This window comes from Oryzias melastigma, linkage group LG18 (assembly GCF_002922805.2).
Source record: "Oryzias melastigma strain HK-1 linkage group LG18, ASM292280v2, whole genome shotgun sequence".
NCBI classification, from domain to species: domain Eukaryota; kingdom Metazoa; phylum Chordata; class Actinopteri; order Beloniformes; family Adrianichthyidae; genus Oryzias; species Oryzias melastigma.
The window spans coordinates 13,992,558-14,016,103 of record NC_050529.1 but is presented as its reverse complement, the minus strand read 5'-3'; the positions used below and the strand labels follow the sequence as shown (position 1 = coordinate 14,016,103).

At 37.9% G+C, this 23,546-nt stretch overlaps 3 protein-coding genes across 3 annotated transcripts in view; 2 read left to right on the top strand and 1 right to left on the bottom strand.

The window, feature by feature from the left end:
- Nucleotides 1-240: 240 nt before the first annotated feature.
- Nucleotides 241-15,843, top strand: LOC112155675 (solute carrier family 2, facilitated glucose transporter member 4). The gene is made up of 11 exons (XM_024287471.2): nucleotides 241-713; nucleotides 1,920-2,015; nucleotides 5,216-5,376; nucleotides 9,819-9,943; nucleotides 10,035-10,150; nucleotides 10,294-10,456; nucleotides 11,308-11,495; nucleotides 11,580-11,684; nucleotides 13,453-13,554; nucleotides 13,635-13,838; nucleotides 13,909-15,843. The coding sequence occupies exons 1-11, from the start codon at nucleotides 681-683 to the stop codon at nucleotides 14,125-14,127; spliced, it is 1,512 nt and encodes a 503-aa protein (XP_024143239.1). The 5' UTR covers nucleotides 241-680; the 3' UTR covers nucleotides 14,128-15,843.
- LOC112156395 (Y-box-binding protein 2-B) lies at nucleotides 15,270-19,807 on the bottom strand. Its single transcript, XM_024288658.2, is given in 15 exon segments — nucleotides 15,270-15,729; nucleotides 15,732-15,814; nucleotides 16,152-16,195; nucleotides 16,197-16,215; nucleotides 16,288-16,376; nucleotides 16,378-16,413; nucleotides 17,379-17,549; nucleotides 17,552-17,616; nucleotides 17,689-17,777; nucleotides 18,537-18,565; nucleotides 18,567-18,794; nucleotides 18,856-18,945; nucleotides 19,011-19,044; nucleotides 19,125-19,188; nucleotides 19,621-19,807. Coding segments are annotated over 15 exon segments (1,278 nt in total). The 5' UTR covers nucleotides 19,697-19,807; the 3' UTR covers nucleotides 15,270-15,568.
- Nucleotides 19,808-22,752: 2,945 nt separating this feature from the next.
- Nucleotides 22,753-23,546, top strand: part of LOC112156445 (eukaryotic translation initiation factor 5A-1) — a 5,740-nt gene continuing 4,946 nt past the window's right edge. Inside the window, exon 1 of the mRNA XM_024288729.2 lies at nucleotides 22,753-23,110. The gene's annotated coding sequence lies outside the window, so the exon portion shown is untranslated. The remainder of the gene's footprint in view (nucleotides 23,111-23,546) is intronic.

Below are 23,546 nucleotides of genomic sequence, written 5' to 3'. Positions count from 1 at the left end.
TGAAATAGAAAAGGATTTCAGACCTTTAGGAGGACAGACAATGGCGGCTGCACATGAGAAACGTTGACTCATGAAATCGGCGATGCCTTCCCCGATATCTGCCTCTGAAAGTCACATAAATCAAAGACAGAACCATTTAGACCTGCAGCCAGTTTCTGTGCATTTTAGAAGTTTCTGCATGAAGCTCCAACTGTACACATTCAGTTTGGATTTTGACATTAAGTTCAGAAAAGTCACTGTCACAGTCTTATCACTCTCCATCTCCAAAGTTTCCTCTTCTTTCCGTCTTCCTCCACCTTCCATTTGCTCTACCCATCAGCCAATCCTCGTTAAGGTCAAGACAGCTTCCTCCTTGCTCTTCGACCTCTGCTGCAGGACCCACCATCTTAACCCCCTCCCTCCGTCTGTCTTCCTGTGTGCACCCAAGGCGTGCACGTGGGTGTCACTCGAGCTCAGCTTTACGCACAACACAAACTTCAAAGACACGAAGGCGAGCCGAAGTACAGCACAGACCGGGGGCTTCTGGCTTTGGGCTTGTCGTTTGGATTTAATCAGCCTGTGTGGGGTTCTTTGGGTGGCGAATCGCTCAAAAGGTTGCTCGAGTTTTTGTTTTTTCACTCCATCTGGCAGCAGAGACATTCGTCACCACCTGCCACTGGGTGCCAGGAGCTGTCAGAGTCATGCCGGCAGGGTTTCAGCAGCTTGGAGGGGAGGTATGCTTTATTTCTTTGCCTTGTTGCGAAATGAGTGTGCCCATTTGGGCAGGAAGACCCGGCTCACAAAGGTGCCTCGGAAAGGTCATATTGTTGTTGTTTTTTTGCATAGAAATGAAAAGAAATCATATATTAGTGGTTTCCTGCAGAATCTGACCTTGATCAGTCAAATTTCTCAGTTTATATTTCAAGTGTTGCGGCACGGTTCGTTAGGTTTGATTTTATCGGGATCAATTCGAGTCACTTTAAAGACTCGTCTTTATGCAGATGATTCTGTGATCTCTAATCAAGAAACCCCTCTTCTTAAATTCATTCTGTGATGGTGTCTTAAGTCTCATTAACTGCTTTCTATTCCAATAAACCAAAGAACAAAGAAAGGACATTTTTTATGACATTTGGCTTGTTGACCGCGACAGATAGCCCGAGGCAGGTAAAGGTGTTCACAAATGAATGACCGGGCGTGCACTCGTGGAGGTGAAATGCTCCTGACACTTTACCAAAGCCACAACAGACGCTCACATGTCTGTTTTGGGTTTTGAATACAAAACCGGCATGGAGTCAAAACAGAGAGGGCAGGACACTCGGGGCTGGTCAGAATCTGGTAAATCATTTGGAGAATTTAAATGGTCAGCCAGGAAAACTGACTTAAAAACTCAACAAGTAGAAATAACTCATGAAAAATCAAAGATTTTTAAAGTAGTTCCAGAAAAATTCCAGCTATTTGACGAGCTCCAAGTTAACAGCTTGTTGATATGACAGCTCCTCTGTTTAGCCAGCAGCTTTCGCGAGGAACAATCACATCAAAGTCCAGCCTTTGGGAGTTTTTTTTATGTTTTGTTTTCTGATAACTTGTAAACCAGTAGCTTATGAGTCTTATAAAATGCTGCTCCTGATGGAAAATTAAAGCCATTGCTCGAGGGGAGGAACTAGTCTCCCCAAGGTCATCTCATCTGTCACTGTGAGGGCAGGTGCCTGAGGCCTGATGGGAAACCAGAGGGAAGCTAAAGTTCAGGCGAGTAGCCAGTGAAGTCATGAAGGGATTGTCTCTCGTCGGGATCATAGTTATATATAGATGATGCGTGTAGAGCAGTGATACTCATTTGAATGAGTGTTAATGCCGATTCCAATTAGAGAATTTCAGCTTAAGCTCTTACAGTGATGGTGCATTATTGACTTGTCTTTGTTGTCTTCTTGTTTTTGCCTCAGACGGTGACTGGAACCCTTGCACTCTCAGTCTTCACTGCTGTCCTGGGATCTCTAACGTTTGGCTACAACATTGGAGTCATCAATGCACCTCAGAAGGTAGAAAAAGATCTAAGGGGGATGTGCCGAAACAACTGAAATGTGCCAAAAAATGAACCCTACATATTATATTTGATACAGGCATTTCTTATTTTACTTGCGTGACCTAAACTTTCAGCTTTGTTTTAGTTTATAAACTGAAAATCCAACACTTTTCAGCATTTTTAGAGCAATAAATACATCATACCCAAACTATATTTTACTACGTTCTACTATAGTTATAAAAATCGCGAATCAGCCATAAATATTTATACTCGAATTTTCAGGAGCAGATCTAGAGTATCCGAGTGTAACCCATTGCATGTAACTTGCTCCATGTTTTCTGCCTTGTAGTGCATTGTCAATCCACTAGGGGCAGTAGAAGGGCTCTTCCCTATCAATCCAATATGGCTGCCTCCATGATATCTCAAAAACAGTTTTGGCGAGAGAATTTTTGTCAATTTTCTAAAAGTATACGGTGAGAATAACTCGTCAGTTGTCATTTATTTCTATAAATGAGTAATATCTTGATTGAATTAATACAAAATTTGTTAAACCTTTATAACACAAGAGTTACAAATGTGTAGATCAAATTAGAGACAGTGGGTAAATAGGGGTGTAAGAAAAGTTTGATTCAGTAAAATATCGCAATACTTAATTTGGAGATTCTTGAGAATGCTGCCAAGACGATATTTATTTATGAGCAAACATGCAATTTAGAGTTTTACTTTTGCTTTCCATCTTAAACTCTTGACCCTAAGTCGGCAACCCACAACATCGAGCTTCTAGCAGCAGCTCTACATAGCACCAAAACAACAAGATCGTGTGAGGACCAACTAGCCTTAGATGGGAACTCATGAGCCTTGTGGTTGTTGTTGTTGTTACATTGTAAAATTAGACATTAAAACTTAGTTTTAACTAAGAATGAGTGCAAAGCTGAAAATCTATGCCTAGTTGGTACTGGTGTGTATAAAAACATAGATTGCAATGCTTGTATGGAGTCTGGAAAGAGACAAATTGAAATAAATATATACACCATTAAATAAATAAATAAATAAATGTGTCATTAGTTATTTGAAAGTTTCATTAAATAAATAAATGTTGAAATCAATAAATAAATGTTGAAATAAATGTGGCATTAAAATATTAAAATGGAACATTTAAATATTTAATGGCATATTTATTCATTTCATTGTCCCTTGCAGGTTAAAAGAGCCAAATGGAAATAAATACATTTAATATGAAATAAATAAATAAATGTGTCATTAATTATTTAAAAGTGGCATTAAATAAATAGATGTTGAAATCAATAAATAAATGTTGAAATAAATGTGGCATTAAAATATGAAAAGAGCACATTTAGGTATTTCATGACATGTTTATTTATTTCATAGTCCCTTGTAGGTTAAAAGAGCCAAATTGAAATAAATACATTTAATATGAAATAAATAGAATGAATGAGACCAGTCACACGTTTTGATAATTAAATAAAATGTATGTTTACCATTTTAGTCATGTAAGAGGTGTATTCATATTTAGATAAAGTTTTTTTTCTAAGTCATAATTTAAAAAAAAAAGCTGAAATATTGTCTCTAATACTGTCTTGGAATACTTCGGTATTAGTATTGTGACACATGTATTGCAATAATTATCGTATTACCAGACTCCTGCCAATACACAACCCTATTACATAGGGTCCTTTTTTCCTGAACACTCAAGTCAATATTTGTGCATCTTAAAATAACATTGTTGTAAAAAATGTACCAAATCACCCAACAAATAATAACTGATACTATCTATAAATATAAGAAATATGATATTTTTTGTGGATTTAATCAAAGGGTTTAAAATACATCTTAATTAAAAAAAAAAGTTAATTATTTGATGTAGACTTTACAGGGTTAAACACCAGGAGGTCAACTTTTCAGGAGCTCCAATGGGCTTTGTTCTAATTCTGAAGATCTACAGGTTTTGTGTTGATTTTCAGATTTCCATAGGTCTCGTCTTCAGAAAAATCAGCGCCAGGTTGTTTGTGATATTTGGAAAACAAATGTGGAAATGGGTGACTGGACAGAGGCTTAGACAAACCCGAAAAGCTGAAGTAATAATGAAGGGGAATCACAGAAAACCATGTCAAGGAAGCACACAAAACAAGCAAAACCTGTGTGTTTCCACAGACATGTTTGCTTACAAGGAAAAAGCAGGATGTTCCAGCATAATGGGGGTTCTGTGAATGCGCCTACTGTTCACATACAAACGGGTTTATATGCACGCATAGGATTATACAAGGCAAATGAATAAGAGCCGAAAAGGAACTCACATTAAAGTGAGCTCTGATGAAAATGGCGTTTTAATTTTTTAGATCATGGAGGACATATTAAAGAAAAAATAAGTTTAATTTCTATATTCAAAACGTTGTAAATCAGGATCAAATGAAAAAATGCCTATTTGTGACGTAGAAGGGCGGTCCACAACAAAATAGAGCGGAAGGGGGGCGGGGTTGCTCTGCACAAACAATCCAACAACTCAGAGGGGAATTTCAAAAGAACTACTGTCGATTTGCAGAAAAATTTCCTAAAGAACCACAGTTTAAATAAAAAATTCAGCTAAAAACGGCATAATTATAATTAAAAGAACACTAGGAACGTTTTGAAAATACATCAAAAGATGAACGGAGTGAGGCTTTAAAGACAATAAAAGCATCACAAAAATGTCAAACACTAATTTTCAGATAATGCTGCAAACATCTCAAGGTGGTTTAGCTTCTCATAACGAGTTGTGTGCGTTCTTCGTGCTGGTATTTAGGGATCATGCTTTACTACAAACAGAGAACCACCAAAATAAAAGCTGACTTTTATCTCTGCCTTTCTTAGCCTCTTTTGTTGAAAAATGTAGTTTATGCTGCATGAGACTCACGAATCATGTACAGAGAGCGCTTCACATTGGGAAGCTTTGGGTCTCCCTCTGAGAAACAATGAAATCGTTTTAAAATTCAACCATTCTAAACAGATCGTAGAACCTTTAAAGTACATTTAAAGCAATTTTAATGTCACTGTAATGTCACTTAAATGATTATTTTGTTAAAAAATTTAAACGTTAAGGTCTTTTTTGCAAAAACTTCAATGTAAAAAGAATTGTCGAAAAAATTAAAGTGTTAAAATAGGAAATAACTGAAATAATTAAACCCATGAATAATAATTTCTCCCTGACCTGTCCTGTAGATCATCGAGGAGGACTACAACGCCACATGGGTGTATCGGTATGGGGAGCCCATCCCCACGGGGACCCTCACCTCCCTCTGGTCTCTGTCTGTTGCCATCTTCTCCATCGGAGGCATGCTCTCCTCCTTCTGCGTGGGTTTCATCTCCGAATGGTTGGGCAGGTAGGAAAAAAGGTTTTCCTGGAATGTATCGGTTAATTGGCCTTTGAGTACGGTAGGAAAATGTAAATGAAGGACTTCAACAATCTGAAGCTAAACTTGATTTCCCCAAAGTGAGCAAAGACAAGGAAGAGATTTGGTTAAAATAAAGCTCTTTAGAGATGTGGGGGAAAATAGAAAAAGTCCCTGATGGAATACATGCTCTGCTACAATCCAAAACCATTCCTCATGTCTGTCCCGGTCACACAGAGGGAAGCGACCCAGTTTCCCGCTGTAATCCGAGTCGGGACTCAAACGGGACTTTGGCCCACAGCCTCCACAGAGACTGAAAGGAGATCTTAGCGGAGTTGGAAGCGGTGGGTCAGAGGAGGAGCATCAGTGGAGAATGTTCAGTCAGAGAAAGGCCTTTCTAATTGAAAGCAGCTGTCACTGGGGTTGCTAGTGAAACTATGATGACCTTTCAGGTCAAAGTGACCCGAGCCGGAGCACTTAATCTGGTCCTACGTCAGGAGTCGTTGTTTGGTGGGTGAAATAGGAAGACAGGTGTTACATTTTATCCTAAAAAAATCCTAAAATTAAAAGAAAAATGATGTGATGATTTGAGATGTCCAATCAAGACATTGAAATTGTCTCATTGACTGTATATGAAAACTGGACAGAGTAAGTGCGATGATATCTTACTTTTTTCTTTAAAGCGATTACATCAATTGAGTCGTATTTTTTTTCAATTCAGTTGGAGCCACACAAGTAAGCAGTGATTGGCTCGAGTCAACGTTTCTATGGTAACCATGCTCTCCAATCAGGAGTGAGCTTAAAGTAAGGCATTTCACTATAAAATAGGATGAGCAAGAACATGTTGAAAATGTAGCAGATCAAGAATGGTTATTCTGACAAATACAATGGCTGAGTAATGAAATCTAAAATCGATGGGATTTGGGGCTTTTGGAGCCAGCAGGTACTTCCTGTTTGGAATTGGGGGAGGAGGAGTCACTCAGTTCAGCCTCATATGAAGTAAATCTCTAAAATGCTAGTTTTGAGCAACATCTTTAATCATTTGAGCACAACCAAAAGGGAGATTCTAATGTGGGCATCTTTAAAGGGGCCATACCATGATTTTCTTAAGCCTTTCAGAGTGAACTATATCCATGTATGTGATCATATATTACCTTTGGAACACTAAAAAACTACTTATTTATGAAACGTAAGATATCCTGGTGAGTTTTTTTTTTCTGCAACTTAATTCCTGAAGCTCCGCCTGCTGCTTTTTGGTGATCACTGCTAGCTCTGTGGAAAAATTGAGTGTTGGTGTTAGGCTGGGGGCGGGGCTGGCAGAGCAGACTCTTCCTGAAAGGGGCGGTCTCACGCTGTGACATCAGCACATAGGGAGCCGCTTGTTTTCGTGGGTGTGGGAGGGGCTGCTGTTGAGAGGATTACTCAGAAATGAATAAAATTATTTTGCAAAACGCTTTAACAAATTCAGTATGTTTTCCATGACTAAGTAATAGTAGTGCCTTTCAGTGACTGCTTGGATATTCAAATTCCTTATTTCCATTACTTTGTATGTAAATTTGAATGGATGGATGCAAAAATGAACAGACAAATAGATGGATTGAGGAATAGACAGACGGATGACTGAACGTAAGGATAGATGCAAAGATGAGTGATGGAAAGATAGATGGATAGAGTTACAACTGCTTTTAGATTTTATCTTTCAAGGATCTCACAATTGAATTATCTGTAATAAATTCAAAGGCAGATAAACCTTCATGTTTTATTTTTATTCAATAGTTTGTCTCTTTGTCGTTTAAAAAAAACCCCAAAAAACTTCTGTTTTAATTAAACAATGCCAGTTATGTGGTAAGTACAAACTAGAGAGGATTTGATTTCCTTTTTACATTTTGAAATCTATTTATTAATCTGTAATATCTACCATACAGATGCTGTACCGGCACAATCACTTTACTGTTCAGAACAGGTCCCTGCATAGAGAAAACCCTGCAAAACGATTTGTGAATCAAATATTTTTGCATCATTCTAGATAGATAATGTAATTGAAGCTTTAAAAAAATAATAAAAATCTATCATTCGTCCATCTTCAGAACCTGCTGAATGCATTTTAGGGTCACAGGGCTGCTGGAGCCTATCCCAACTACTGTTGGGATAGGTCATCAGTCTGTTGCAGGGTCTGTTCTAAAAATTGTTTAAGTAAAAAACATGTATAATTTAGATTGGAGTGCCCTTTTTGTTTTATAAATTTGGCCACACAAGCATTTACATCACTCACTGTGACTGATTCTTCTTCAGGTAGATGAGCGTTTCAGTCTGAACCAGTAGATTCAGAATTCTGATCCGGTCCAAATACAGTACAGATGTTAAAAGTCAGATCTGGACTTTGGTCCACATTAAAATGAGCCTGTTGGTTCACTTGCAAGTGAACGCTGGTGTAATCCACCACAGTGTGAATGCAGGTGGAATAAGAAGGAAAAGAAAAAAAAGATCCAGTGATGTAAGAACTGTGCATTTTGCTAACATTCATTTGACAACCGTAGCTCTTCAACCATTTATGTTATTAAGGTAATTCTAGTGGATTCTGAAGAGGAGAAAAGCAACAAAGTGATGAAGCAATCAAGTAAAATGTGTTGATTCTGTCACAGAGAAAAGCGGTTTTACTGTGCATATTGAGGACATGAAAAACCGCTTTCTCTGCTTCAGAATCTGCTGATGTAACATGTCTAGTGTTACAAGTTAAAGGGTAACTAACAGGGAAGTTGGTGGCTGACTCCACCCACAGTGGAAATGTGAAAATCCAGTCAGAGGGGCGGGGCTTGAGAACAGGACTTTTACTGTAGCTGCAGATCATGATGTGACCAATCACGAAATTCAACTGCAACACCTCGATTCACTCTGTAGGGGGCAGCAAACAGACGATTTTTGACTATATTTTCGAGAATTGAACAAGTTTATTTTAATTTGTTAAAAATGTGAAAATGACCGACAGACAGCAACTTTTAAAGCCCAATTTATGGACGTCAACGACCAAAAAAAGTGGATTTAAGGTTTGGTTACCCTTTAGTGAGGAGATGGAGCTCTTAGGAATTATTGCCACTAGTGTGACTGAGAAGCCTTTATGCAGCTTAATACTCTAAACCAGTTTGGTGGTCTTGTGGTAGAGTGTCCACCCTGAGATCTGATAGGTCGTGAGTTCAAATCCAAGCCCAGTCACTCAAAAGACAAAAATCCAGTGATCCATTGTACGACACTCAGCATTAAGGGGTTGGATTGGGGGAGGTTAAACCACCACCACATCCCCAGGGAGTGGGTCCATAATTAAACTTTAATTTTATAAATGTAGAGTAAAAACTGTTTTTTTTAATTAAGCATTTCTTGTCAAATTTAAGTACAACATTTTAGAGTGAAAAACTTGACAGAAATAAGAAGTATAATGTGCACAAGTGAATTCAAATAAGAGAAAGTCCCCAGATTTTCACTCAGCTGACTGGGAGCAGAACGCCATAATAGGGTGGTCAAATTAGCAATCTATAGGATCTGTCAAAAAGTAAGAAAAACAATGTTTTTTGTTACTAATTGATTATTGAAACAACAAAAGATTTTGTAGTTATCAAAAAAATATAGAATACAAGATGTTTTTTTCTTTGTAAGATTTGAAAAAAATCTGCCAGTCAAATTTCCTTTGGTAAGATTTATTAAAATAACACAATATAGTCCTTTCTTAGATTAAATTAAATCTTAAAATTAGCTGTGAACACTTAGTAGAATTCTCTGCTAATTGGAAATACACTGTAAAAAGTGAAATGTAAACTAAAGTGCTGTAATTTGTTACATTTAAAATTATCAGTTTTTTTCTAATAAAATTTTTAAGTTGGGTAAACCATCAACTAAATATTTTAACTTGATGATTTTTTAAAATATTTGATTAATTGATCCAAATGTTTCACTTTTTTGAGAGTATAATTTTTTTTAAACACATTAAAAATGTATATTTTACCTTCCCATTTACTATATTTAGTTTTAAGCTCTACAATAGTACTTTTTTAAAATAATAACCAGAATTACACATTTTAAACAAAATAAAATGAGTTTATTTTTAATTCACTGCTTAAAATAAGACATTTTTGAGATTAGAAATATTTTATTAAAATACGTAATTAAACCTTACTGGAAAATTATTGTGAAGTTTGTTTTGTCTTAATTTATAATATTTATTTTAGACAAAAATATTATTTTGGTGAGATTTTGTTGTGCAAACAGATGACAAAAACCTCACAGATCCTCAAACTTTAACTCAGGAACGGTCAGTAGAACACTGCCCTCTAGTGGATCAAACCTCTCACACCATGAGAAAACTCGACTTATTGGCAGTTTCAAATGAATGAATGAATACTTTTTAATGAATAAAAAGCAATGAACCTATGTTTCTCTTCCAGGAGAAAAGCGATGCTAATAAACAACTTGGTTGCCTTCGTCGGTGGGAGCATGATGGGAATGGCCAAGGTGTGTCGCTCCTTTGAAATGATGATCCTTGGACGGTTCATCATTGGAGCCTATTGTGGTGAGATGTCTTTAATATTTTCTATTCCCTAACTAGTTTATATATATGTACATATTTTTTCGTAAATTGCGTCATCTGTTTCTCTTTCTAGGGCTGGCGTGTTCCCTGACACCGATGTATGTTGGGGAAATTGCACCGACAAGTCTTCGGGGAGCTCTGGGTACCCTGCACCAGCTGGGAATCGTCACGGGTATTCTCTTAGCACAGGTACAACCAGAGACATCTTTATTCATTCATGTCAAATAAACACTGTGTTTGATCAAAACTCCTAGAGTATTGTGTGTAGTAGGAGTTTACGAGGATATAAAACATATTTTTTGTAAAGTCAGACTTTGTTCTCTTCTGAACAGATTCTGGGTCTGGAGTCTCTACTTGGCAGTGAGGACTTGTGGCCGGTTCTGCTGGGTTTAACGGTGGTTCCGACTGTACTGCAGATGGGTCTGCTGCCCTTCTGCCCAGAAAGCCCTCGATTCCTTTACATTGTGCGCTGTCAAGAGCACCTCGCCAAGCGTGGTCAGTGGGAATCTGAGCTTCAACCAGCTCCTTCCTAAATCTGTGTGGTGACTTTCATACATGTGGAAAATTCATAGATTTCTACTGAAATAGAAATAGATTGGACGGCAAAAAAAACTATAAAAAAAATGTATTTTCTTTAAAAGTTTTAACGCTTTAAGTGATTTTCTGCAAACCGTTAAGGATCCACTCCCATGAAGATTGTGTTTTAGGTGTTTTAATGTGTTCTTGTGACATTTTTGATGATCAAGGACATGTATATAAAGAAAATGAAGCTCCAAACTGCATTTCTGAGTACTTCTGTGTTCAAATCATTGTGGATCAGGAACAATGGAAGCTGAAAAAGAGCTTATTTATGATGCAGAAATAAGCTGATTGGTTGTTTCATGCTAAAAGTTACACCCACAACTCAGAGGCAAAGATTGCTTAAAGTTCCACTCCGATCATCTTTTGATCTATTATAAAAGCACTCCTAGTGGTCTTTTAATTATCATTATGCCATTTTTAGCTATACATATAAAAATTAACTGATATTGCAAAGGAACATTTTGTTATACTAGTCCTAGAGATACTCAGAAATGCCATTTTTAGTTCAATTTCCTTTATATTTGATAAAAAATTCCACAAGAGCATGACACCAAAATTTTTTTATCACAGTAGGTCTTTTAAATATGTGACTTGGTTACATTTAGGAACCAATACTAGTGTTTGAAAGTAAAAGGAAATTCATGTACCATAATTTGGTTTCCTAATTTACATTTTTGGAAAAATATAAAAGGAGCTTTAATCGCATATTTGTTGGATCATCTTGTAAATACTAAAATAATTGGTTCCATCTGCGCTCTGTCCAGGCTTGAGGAGGTTAACTGGTCGGCATGAAGTGGACGACATGCTCTCAGAAATGAAGGAAGAGAAGAGGAGGATGGACATGGAAAAGAAGGTTTCCATCCTGGAGCTCTTCCGGTCTCCTCTCTACCGCCAGCCCATCATCATCTCCATCCTGCTGCAGCTCTCCCAGCAGCTGTCCGGCGTCAACGCAGTGAGTCCACCTGACACTCACTTAACACCAAAACTGGATCATGTTGATCATTTGGGAGTCAGTAAAGTGTGATCTGTTCTGCAGATTTTCTACTACTCCACGAGTATCTTCATCAAAGCCGGGGTCCAGAGTCCAGTCTATGCAACTATAGGAGCTGGAGTTGTGAACTGTGCGTTTACGGTGGTCTCGGTAAGAAATACTGAAAACATGATTGTTTTTCTCCCAATTATTCATGAATTATGCACATAAACTTTGTACAGTTAGAGGTTATGTCCAAATACTCTCACTACTCCCAAACCCCTAGTGTGGAACTATCCAGTGGATTTTAACACAACTGCTACTTTCTTTAACTAATAAATATGACGTCACCCATTTGCCAAACTATAAACCTTATAAATATGAAAGTTTTACAAATTATTCCACCAAGTTCCGATTGTTGAACCTCCTATATAGTCCAGTGAGTAGTGGTGGAATTCGGACACAGCTACCGCCCTGCTGTGCCTGACTGTAGTACAATCCCAGTTCCTTGTTTACTGATTAACACCGTTATCAAAGAGTAAGCAAGATAAGTCCAGCCCAGCGAGGCTTTTTTAAGGCCTGCCAGTGAAATCAAAATGGGTCAAGTTTGCTCTGTCGTGTCAGAAAGACCCAATGTCAATAAACAGGACAAAAATCAGGTTTATTGCTGTACCAACAGAGACTCTTTCGAGGCATTTTTCCTCAGAGATTGTTTCTGCAAAACTAAAAAAAATGTCTATTTTTGTCTTTGTTCTTGAAAAGCTGATCTAGAGATTTAGGCGGAAAATATTTGGATTTTCAATCATTAAAGATTGCCAACTTATTGAGATATATGTATTTTTTTAAAAAGTAGTCACTACATAAAAAAAAACTGAAATTTTACATTCTTTTAGAAAATTAAGTTTTAAACCTTTTAAAATCCACAAAAACATGTTGCAATATTATGTTTTTTACAAGATACAGATGGTATCGTTTATGATCCATTGGGTGATTTGGTAAGTTTTTGCTCACAATAATGTTAGTTTAACAAAAAATATTGACACAAATGTTCAAGGGGAAAAAAAGACCTTAAATACACAATGTCTCTTTTAGGGGCGTAAAAAAATATCAATTCAATGAAATATCGCAATACTATATTTGGCAATACTTGTGTTGATTTGAAAATACTACTAAGGCAATATTTAATTTACTATTATTTATAAGCAAACGTACAGTAGTTCAGCAATATTACTTTTGTTTACCACTTAAATATTTACTAAATTACCAAAAGAAAATTAAGCACCATGAATTATCTTGGGTAAAAACAACTTGTTTATGAGAAACAGTAGCAGTGTTCAATGTTCTGGTCATTAATATGTATTTTACAATTTTACTTTTGTGAAAAATGTATTAATATTCTGATATTTCTTAAGTTATAATAATAAAAAAGTGAAATATTGTCTGGTACTCTCCTGGGATATATCGCGATACGTATCATGTGGCCAGACTCTTGCCAATGCGCATCCCTAGTCACTATATGTTTTTAACTTGATGTAACAGTATTATAAATAATTGTTAAATTTTGCATTCATTCAATTCATCAAGTAGTAATTTAAATAAATAAATAACACTAGGTGAGTTATTCTCACCAGAAAGGTTTAAAAAGTTAGCTAAACTTTTTCCCGCCAAGTGTTTTTTGAGGTTTCACGGGGGCAGCCATTTTGAAATGAGGAAAATACCTTCTACTGCCCCCAGTGGAATGATGATGAACTACAGAGACAGTTTTTTGGAGAAAGCTTGATAATAAGATGGTAGGTCTCATAAATCCCTGTAACAAATATGACATGTTTATATTGGGTAAAATAAAATAAGGATAACATGTCAAACTCTGCATCTTTAGGGTAGTTTGACAGTAAATCTCATAGATTTTTAGTTGTTTTAAGATTTTCTATCTCGACAGCTTTTCCTTGTGGAGAGAATGGGTCGACGGACACTCCACATGTTGGGACTGGGAGGGATGTGCATCTGTGCCATCACCATGACCATGGCTCTGGCTCTATTGGTAATGGATTCAAATCAGTTCATTAGTCTGTGTTGCTGGGTTTGATCTACCAGTGGGTCCTACTTTCTCTCGCCTTGCAGGAAAGCATTCCTTGGATGAGCTACATTAGCATGCTCGCTATCTTTGGCTTTGTGGCTTTCTTTGAAATTGGGCCAGGTCCGATCCCTTGGTTCTTTGTGGCTGAGCTGTTCTCTCAAGGTCCAAGGCCAGCTGCCATGGCGGTAGCTGGGTGCTCCAACTGGACGGCCAATTTCATCATTGGCATGTGCTTCCAGTACATCGCAGTGAGTACTTTTACTGCAAAGCACAAAAAAAGCCTCTACTGATACGATCTATTGACAATTCTCTTTCCAGGAAATTTGTGGGCCATACGTCTTCCTAATCTTTGCGACACTCCTCCTGTTCTTCCTCGTCTACACATTCTTCCGGGTCCCAGAAACCCGGGGCAAGACCTTTGACCAGATCGCGGCCAATTTCAACCAGTACTCAGCGGGAGGAATGATGGATATGGACATGGATTTGAACAAAACCAGCACAGAGCTGGAATACTTGGGGGATGAAAACATGAACTGATCGTCAATTCGAAAACGGGAGTAAGCAGAGATAAAGTACTCCTCTAAAGTATGTCTTTTCAACATGTACTTTCACATCTACCAATGTTTTTGTAATAGCAGTGTTAGGAGTGCGTGGCAAAAAGTTGGGGTGTTTTGGAAGGGTTGTTGGTACAACTGCAGTAAGCGGTTAATTGCTTTTGAATTTCGACTTGACAAAGAGCTGATAACTCATTGATTAGAAACTGCTGTATTAACAAGGAACAAGACGGTCCTGCTGGGGTATTGATTTGCCGGAGCGGCAGGATTTTATTCCATGCTGATGCAATCACTTGCAGTATTGACAGATAGCCGGGGAGGGGGAAGACTTTGGAATTCCTGCACTTTATAAACAAAGATGTCCAAAGTTTTCCAAGTTTAGAGGTAGGAAGCTTTAATCAGTTTTCACTTGAAATGGGAACGCTCATCTTAACTGCACATTTAATCATCTGGGGCTGAGTTAGCAGAAATAGCTCCAGGAGAAAAGTTTCCATTGACAAATTCTAACAAGTGGGAATTCATTTAGCAAGTTCTTGGGTATTAGTTTTCCAATTCACCCAGGAAATATTTCATTTCCAATTTTAAATTGGATTTCAGATACTGTAACCCTTGTGCTATCCCAGGTATGTTGATGTTGGGAATGAGGTCATCCGGACCCCACGAGACAGTGCGCTGAACTTCATTTTTGATTTTCACTGGCGTCTGTGGCAGACATGCAATCCTGTCCACCTTCATCCACATTTCTCAATAGATAAAGTTTAGGGTCATTTGGACCCCATGAGATAGCACAAGGGTTAAAACAGACATTCAGGATAGTTGTTCCCAGCTGATGTGCTTTCCTCACAGGTTTTTGAAGCCACATTGGCAATTTCACTTGTACATAGTGTTTGAGTGTCTAACATGATTCTTTATGCACTCCAGTAGTTTTGTAAAGAAAGCCCGTTCAAATGGAGGGTTACAGTAAGCAGATTTTTGTTGTATATTCATTTTGTAATCTTATCTATACCTAGCTTGTGTATTTTCTTTGAATACCCTGTGTGACGTTTGCTCTACTTTAAAGAAAAAAAAAAACTGAACTTACGAGTCAAATGATTGTGTTTCAAATTTAAAGAAAACACTAACAAATGAGACTTGCAAACATGATTTATTAATTAGCATTTATGTACCGACATTGCACATAATCCCCCTCAAAGAAAAACACGCAAAAGATGGGAAATAAAGCTGTCATCTACCCAGAGATGAGAACAGACCATTTCAACAATTTCAGGAGGTAACAGAACTAAACTGACTCCCATTATGCATCAAATGCACACCTGCTGGTTTCTCTTTTTATTTTTTTAAATTAAAACAGCGAAATAAAATGCTAGGCAGGTTGATTTAAACTACTTTATGCACCACATCCGTTAAATTAAAGAAAAGATCTTTCAACAGGGCTCGGAATTACTTTTTAGGACCCCGTTTCTTTTTGAAGATGCATTTAAACTTCTAAACATGCACCCACCAGCACTGCCTGCTTCCTTCCCCACCCTGGCATATCTGTATAAAAACATACGAGACACGAGGCAAGAGGGGGAGAAAAACCAGGATGAGGTGGGTTGGAGGATGGGGAGTGCAGGAGGGGAGAAGAGTGCAAACTGCTCTGAAATGGTTCAGTCCTCCAACCCAAGGACCTATGAGAAACAAAAAAAAAAAAGCCAAGGAGGTTTAAAGAGTGGGAAAAAAAAAGAGATGATGTCCTGAAACAAAGACCTCACAAAAGTGAAATATTGGTTACAGGAGTTTAAAGAAATAAAGTTCTAGAACTACAAGAAGGCCCGGTCCAAACAGAAGCCACATTTTTTTCCAGACTAAAAATCCTTTTGTTCTCCTTAGCGCCATCACTGCGTCTTAAGTATTTTGTGGACTCTATGGTCCATCAATGTCCATGAGGGCCTTCAAACGACAGCTAACAAGGTATTACAGAACAACCCCAAACCCCCCCGTGTCCCAGCTGTAAAGAGCTCCCACCTCTTGCCCGGGGTCATGTGACTGGACGTCACTCTGCTGGCGTGGAGACTGTTGGGGCCGCTGGCTGCTGAAGGAAAGCAGAAGTAATCGTCAGCACAGTAACAAAACTACCCCAACCAAACTAAAGCATGCTAACCTCAGGAGGCTGCGGGGCTTCAGGGGGGGTTTCTGGAGATGGGGATGTGGACGAAGGCGTCTGCTCTGTCTGTTTTAAGGTTGGAGGTGGGGTTCCGGGCTCTGACGCAGACTTCTCTGTATCATTCTTTAATCAGACATGAAAAATGGTTTTAGAGTGAAAATTACATCAAAGCAGATTACAAACAATTTACACTGGTCCACCACAGTTAATGATTTAACTTCATGACAAAAAGCTGGAGAAAATGGTTCAGTTTCAAAGATTGTGTTGTACTTCTAAAAGTAAAAATGTATCAAATGTTATTTCATAATGAAGGTGATGTACTGACAATGCACATTAGTATCGTGGCTAAGACTGTCCATGGGCAATGAAAGTTTCATTTTTCAAGTCCAAAATGTATGATAAAACATGCATTTTTTTCACAAGGACTCTGAGGTAGAAGAGAGCATGGTGCTTGATTTACAGAGTTTTGGATGTTTATGACAGAGGTGGACAGGACAAACTACTTTAGAAGCCAGGGGGATGAACCATTGACAGTAAAATCAATGGACATGTTACAAACAGGAAGTACCAGAGACTTTCATTGAGAGATGGGCCCAATCCAAATTCTTCCCTTCTCCATTTGAAGGGGCAGTTTAATGACTTTGTTGGATCATGACCTTTTTAAAGTTATAAAACCACCGTTATGTATATTCAAGCGCTGGAAGCTCCGCACCAGTGCTAGCTGACCGCCGATTATTGGCGACATCGAATTCATCGCAACTCAGACCGACTCGGACCAATCACCATCGACGAGTTGAAATATGGCGGTAGATGAACAGGAAGTGACAGAGAACAGCTGATTTTGCAAGGGCTGGAGGCGAGGCATTTCCAATGGGTCATGTCAACACCTTGTTATACTGTCAATGGAAGGAAGTGGACTCAATCTATGTAAACTAATTGATGGTCGTGAGAGAGACTTCTAAAAAAGGTAAGAGGCCGGTGTAGATCCTGCATTAGACTGGCTCGGAGACATTTTAATGTCTAATAATCAATACTGTCAATAAGAATCTGTTCAAAACTGTCCATGACGTTCATTGAACTTCACCTACTTTTGAGGTTGAAGACTCAGAATTCCTTTGCCTGCGTCGTCTAGATGGTCGGCGCCGTTTCTGGCCTTGATCGTCTGTCGCCTCCCCGTTGGTCTGGGGGCCTTCAGGAGTCTCCATCGGCTTCACCTCATCCTCCTGCTGCTGCTGCTGCTGCTGCTGCTGGTCTTTGGTCTCCTCTGGAGCAGGCGCCTTCAGGTCCTCTGCAGGTTGATTAGGAGGCTGGCGAGGGCGGAATGGTCTAAAAAGAAGAAAGGTTTTTCATCAAGTATAGTTTTTTTCAGGATCTTGTTGAACAGCAACTTTGAACTACCTGCGGTATGGACGCCAGAATCTCCGCCTCTGAGGTGGTTGAGTTTGATCACCTTCTTCAACTCCCTCTCTCTGCTCTCCAACTTGACCCTAGTGGACAAATCCATGCAGGTTAAAAATCAAAAACTGCATCCTCAATCATGCATCAAAATTTGAAATCCTCAACGGCTACTAGTTCATGGGCCACAAGCTCCTTGCTCTGCTTCATTCACTGGTACAAATAGATCCATGTTCGTCTTTGTTTTACTCATCTGAACTGGCATCAAGCTCAAACCTGTATGGCTGGATAGCACTGATATTGCTCGACATTTTTGTTGCACTAATGTTGGAGTTGAGCAAGTGAAAGCGAGTAAACAAAGGGATTATGGAAACGGGGTTTGCCAGCACCAAAAGTTCCTCTCAACTCTGAGGCAAATTTTCGATGAAACCATGTCCTAGAAAGTGACAGTATTTTTTTTTTTTGGCTAAAAACGACATAATCGTAATTAAAAAGACCATTGGAACGCTTTTAAAATGGATCAAAAGATGATCCAAGAGGGACTTAAGTACAATGATACAGCTTTCAGTCAAAAATAACTTTTCTTGGACAGTTTTTGCAGTAGTTAATTAGAAATTCACCTACGAATTGTGGGTGGGGCTGTTGACATGGAGCAACCCCGCCCCCCTTCCCCTCCCTGTTGCAGAGAGCTCAGTGCATTTTCCACAAATACAATATTTTCCAAACTGATTCACAATAATTTTAAGCTAAATTTTCTTAAGACGTGGAAAAATGCCACGATAGCATGTTCAGACAATTTTCCTTTTAGACAAATTTTTAAATGTATTAAAAGACAAACATTTTCTCCTTACGTTCTGCTCACTAAGAGGTGGTCTTCGCGGTCTGCGCCGGCGTTGCTGCTGAGGCTTCAGAGAGCCAGCCTCCTCTGACCCGTCTCCGTCGGCAACAGGATGCCCGTCAGCATCTTCTCCATCAGCCGGCTTGTTCTGATCACCGGGCCGAGGTCCCCGGGGGAAGAACCGTCTTCGAAAGCGCCGTTTGTTCGGGGCGTAGCGACTACCTTTTACTGGAACGCCACCCGGACCCGTCACATTGGCTGCTTCCGAGCCCTACAAGCAAGTTAAGTTTTGTAAAGAGGAGTTGAGGAAATGCCAAAAATTCCAATCTCACCTTGGCTGCCTCCATCACGTCAAATTCCACAACTTCTCCATCTCCAACGCTACGGAGGAACTTCCTGGGATTGTTCTTCTTGATAGCCGTCTGATTTGACAACTTCATTAAGAATTCCCATTCAACTTTACGTGGAAAAAAATAAATAATCTTACCTGATGAACAAATACATCTTCTTTGGTGTCATTCCTGCAACAACCAAAAGAATATTTTAAAATCTCCAAAAAGGGGCTAAAATATTTTTTAACAATGAGAGAAACTAGGAGTACCTGTTTATGAAGCCATAACCATTCCGCACATTAAACCATTTCACTGTCCCTTGAACAGCTGTGGCTGCAACAACACGTTTAAAGAGTCATTAGGTTGGCTGTGCGCGTCAATCATTTACAGAAAGACTTTGAAACCGGCTCGACCCCGGGTCACATGGAGACGCGTTCCTCTACTGTTCGACATATTTATGAAAAGGTTACAAAACATTAGCGTGTTCAGGTTGGAGCTTTAAAAGAAAAACATTTGGCCCAATTGACGATTCTGTCATTAATTAAACGATTTGCAGCTGTGTGGGAGCGCGCGCGTGACAAATCAGAAAAATGTAGGTCACAGTTTCACTACAGGTGGCATTTTTTTTTTATGTAAAAACTTTTACAAATATGAATACAACACTTGTTACGCCTGAAAAATAAGAATTAAATGATATTTCGCAGCTCTACATTTCATAAAAACATTTTTTCTAACCGAACCAACTGTAGAAATGTCTCCACCCACCGATAATTTTCCTCTCGGGTTGCTTCTCCTCCGCCGGTATCGTTGGTGGGGGGCTCTGCGCCTCGGCGTCGGTCATGCTTGCGGTTGGACTCCCTGTTTCGCTCCTCTAAGCCCCCTCCAGGTCCTCGCGAAAGTTGTTCACGCGCCACCTGTAAGTTTTTATCCCGGCATCCCTTGAGGCTCCGCAGCCGAAGCCGCGCTTTCATTGGCTGCTCGGGCGCCCCTGCTGGAATCTGATTGGCTGCGGAGGAGTGGCAATTGGGAGGGAAATTTTGACAGGTGCAGGACAGGTATTGCTGACAGGAGCCTGATTTCTGATACTGGAAATGCAGGTTATGACATAAGAGGTAGTTGGCCTTGCCTGTTTTTTAAAACTAACTTTTAAAAATATTTGAAACTTGGTTAAGTACGAGTTAAAACAAGTGTCATTTCATTGGTATTGTGGCATTATGTAAGGATGGCAACAGCCCCCTTTTAGAGTATGTTTAATTTTTCATTTATTGAAAACATCTATCACTAATTCAAAGAAAACAAACTCATTTTTTAAAAGAGGAATATACTATCTTTCAAAGGGGAAAATATCATTTTCCTGCATAAAAAAATTGAGTTCTAAAAACTAAAAATGAAGAAGTTTCTCTCAAAAATTTCTCAATATATATCCCTATCTACTTTTATTTTTAACACTGGAGTCCTTATTCAAAACTGATAAAACTGGTTTATTCACTTTGCACAGATATCTTAAGGGTTTAAGGTTAAAGTTATTTTTTATCAACTAAAATTACTTTTTATTTTCAAATAAAAAAGTGCATTTTAAAAGTTTCATTTCTTTGTAAAACCAACAGATTTCACACTGGTTTAAACAAATCATGCATGGTTTCTTTTTCTTTTGGAGAAAATATGAACTGTTTAAAACTTATCTAAATTATTTAAGTAAAAAACAGATCTAATAACTTTTTATGTCGAATTTTTTTCAGTAAATGCAAATACGCTTCCATAAAAAACTATCAATTTCTAAAAAGAGACCTCACTTAAATAGTTTTCTACATTTTTTAATGAAATATTTTCCTACATCAGACAGAATGTTCATTCAATATATTTTTCACCACTAGAGGGAGACATTTTAACTAATTGCACATATCCCAATTAGAACTCAGAAGTTTCTGATTTAATCAACGTGCTCATTATTTTGTACAAAAACTTTATTCATATGTGTAAATGGATAACATATGTATTTTGCTTACTATCTTTTGAAATTACTTTTCTGATATTTCAAATCTCTTTTACATATTTTAACGTAAAAAAGAAACAAACAAGTGTTGCAAAATGTATGCTATTTTGAGTTGCCTCTGCCATTTGTTTAAATTGTATTTTATTTTCCTCTACCATTTTTGTTATAGTATGTTTATTTCTGATTCATATTTTACCCTGAAATATAATAATGATAAAAAAAATCCCAATTTGAGTAAAAATATATACGTTTCCTTATTTTATGTATCTATGGATTTATTTAAGTAAGTAATAGATCATAAATACTTCTATATAGTTTGATTAAAATCAAAAATCTTTCATAGAAACTGCCTTTACATCTCATCTGCTCCAAGCTGGGGGGATACTTAACCTGGATACTTTGAAAGCTTGATGCTGGGATTTTCTAGTCCGCTGTTGTTTTTTCAAGTAAAGTTTTTTTTTCTGACAACTTCAACTACACTTAGGTGTGGTGCCTACACATCACAACATTTACTTGATTAAATACCTCCAACATCCAAGTTGAGTATCACCATATTTTGTGTCTTTTTTATCACAAATAGAGCAATAGAATAAAACAAAAAAAAGTAAATACTAACAACAACAACAGAAAAGTTGGTTTTATTAATTCTGAGGACATTGGTTGAAAAATATCTTAATTTGACAACGTTTTTGAAAAATTAAGTAATTCTACTTTTGATGTATATACTATATATGGTGTTATTTGGGTCTCCATCCTTTCATATAAACAGTTGAGAGGTCCAGCAGAGATGTGCTAGCATAAAAAGTCACACATGCGCACAACATTCCTGTGCCCCGTTTCTTTCATGGCTGTTTGTATGACAGTCGTCAAGTTTTGTTAATATTAACCAAGAGGAAATTACAATCTCACTTTTCAAAATTAAAGTCGAAATTGAATAGTGTTTTAATTAAAAAAGAGAAGTAACTAAAAATAATTTTCAAACAAATTTAAAGTCATTATAAAAGAAAAAAACAGAACAAAAAAAAAACGAATTCATCAAATGTTTTCTCCTTTGGGAGATGTTAAACAGAAATAATGAAATGGAAGTAATACAGGATTATTCTAAAACCACTTTTCACATTTTTTTTTATTATGAAAAACAGAAAACTGATTTTTAAGACACTTTAGTTGCAGTGGAGCAAAGTATCTAACTTTTTCATTTAGGATATATAACATCTTCTTAAAGTTGTCGTGGGTCATCATTTCTTTTATGATTTCTTTTTTTTTAACTCTTGATACTCTAAGCAACGGGCTAATAATCATAATAATTATTGTTAGTCATTTAGGTAATTACACACACATTTGGAAATAACACTTAAATAATGTTTTTGTAAAAAAAAACATTTATATTGAAAGCATTTTTAGTCGAACTTCAGAATTATAACATTATACACAAGCGATATTAAGCATCAAAATCACCCAAACTTGATTGAATATAATTTCATTTAGAAGGACTTTTTTAAAACTGAACTTCATAACTATAACATTATACATCAAAATAAACAAAAACATCTTATTTTGAAGGATTTTTTTATTTGAACGTCGGAATTGTAACATAAAAAAACTTAAGCAGAAAATTAAACAAAACTAAAACAAAATAATGAAATGAACATCGTTTATGTTTTTTTAAATTATAACATTATGCAAAAAAAAACTTAAACATAAAAATTACCCAAGATATGATATAATGAAAACATAATAATAATATTAATATAAATCATAATAATAAAAACATATATTATTATTATTATTGTTATTATTATTATTGTTATTATTATTATTATTATTATTATTATTATTATTATTATTACTATCATTATAATAATACAGTTTTATTCTGAAGGTGTTCTCCGGAAGTGGCAGTGCATTGATTTCCCCCTGACTGACCGTGTCCGGGCGGCGGTGGTGGAGAGCTGGATGCTGGAGAGGCAGAAGTCTAGTGCGGGATATAAACAGGAAAAGCATTGCAGAGTTCGGGGCGGATATTTTTTTTACTTCATTTTATTTTATTAACCCGACGGGATACTTTACCGAATGTAAACGTCAAGTCGGGAAGAAACTCCACCTGTACGTAAAAAAAGCAAATAAAAGCTAAAGCTAGCAGGAAAAAAGGGGTGGGAGCGCGCGACATCGCTAAAAAAGCTAACACCAGAGAAGGGCCGCGGAAAAGTGGAAATAACGGGAGAGGAAGCATCACCGCCGAGGAGCCCCGTTATCCCCGAAGTAAGTTCTCCATCAAAACATCCAGAGGACGGGGCGTGTTTGCGGATGCGCGCACGTGCGGTCCATCCGCAGCACAAATTCTTCCCCAAACTGTCCGGGTCCATCTTTCCAACCAAACATATCCACGTCGTGAGGGGAAGAAGTGAGTGGAATAAGTGCGGGACTAAACTTAATCTATTCTTGTGCGGGTTAAGTGAATCATCTTAGTCATCACTGCGCGAGCCGGAATCCGCCGATTTCCACCGTTTTACGGTGCACTTCCGGTCAGATAAGCAGAGGGATTTCTGCAGCGGTTCTGTCTCGCGCGTCTTCCTGTGCGGGTGCGCATAGATGCGGACGGGCCGTGGCTCTGTAGGCCGCAGTCAGCTGCCGTCCCCCCTCCACCCCACCGACACTGCGGACACTGAGTGCAGGCCGGGGCCGGGGGGGTCGTGAC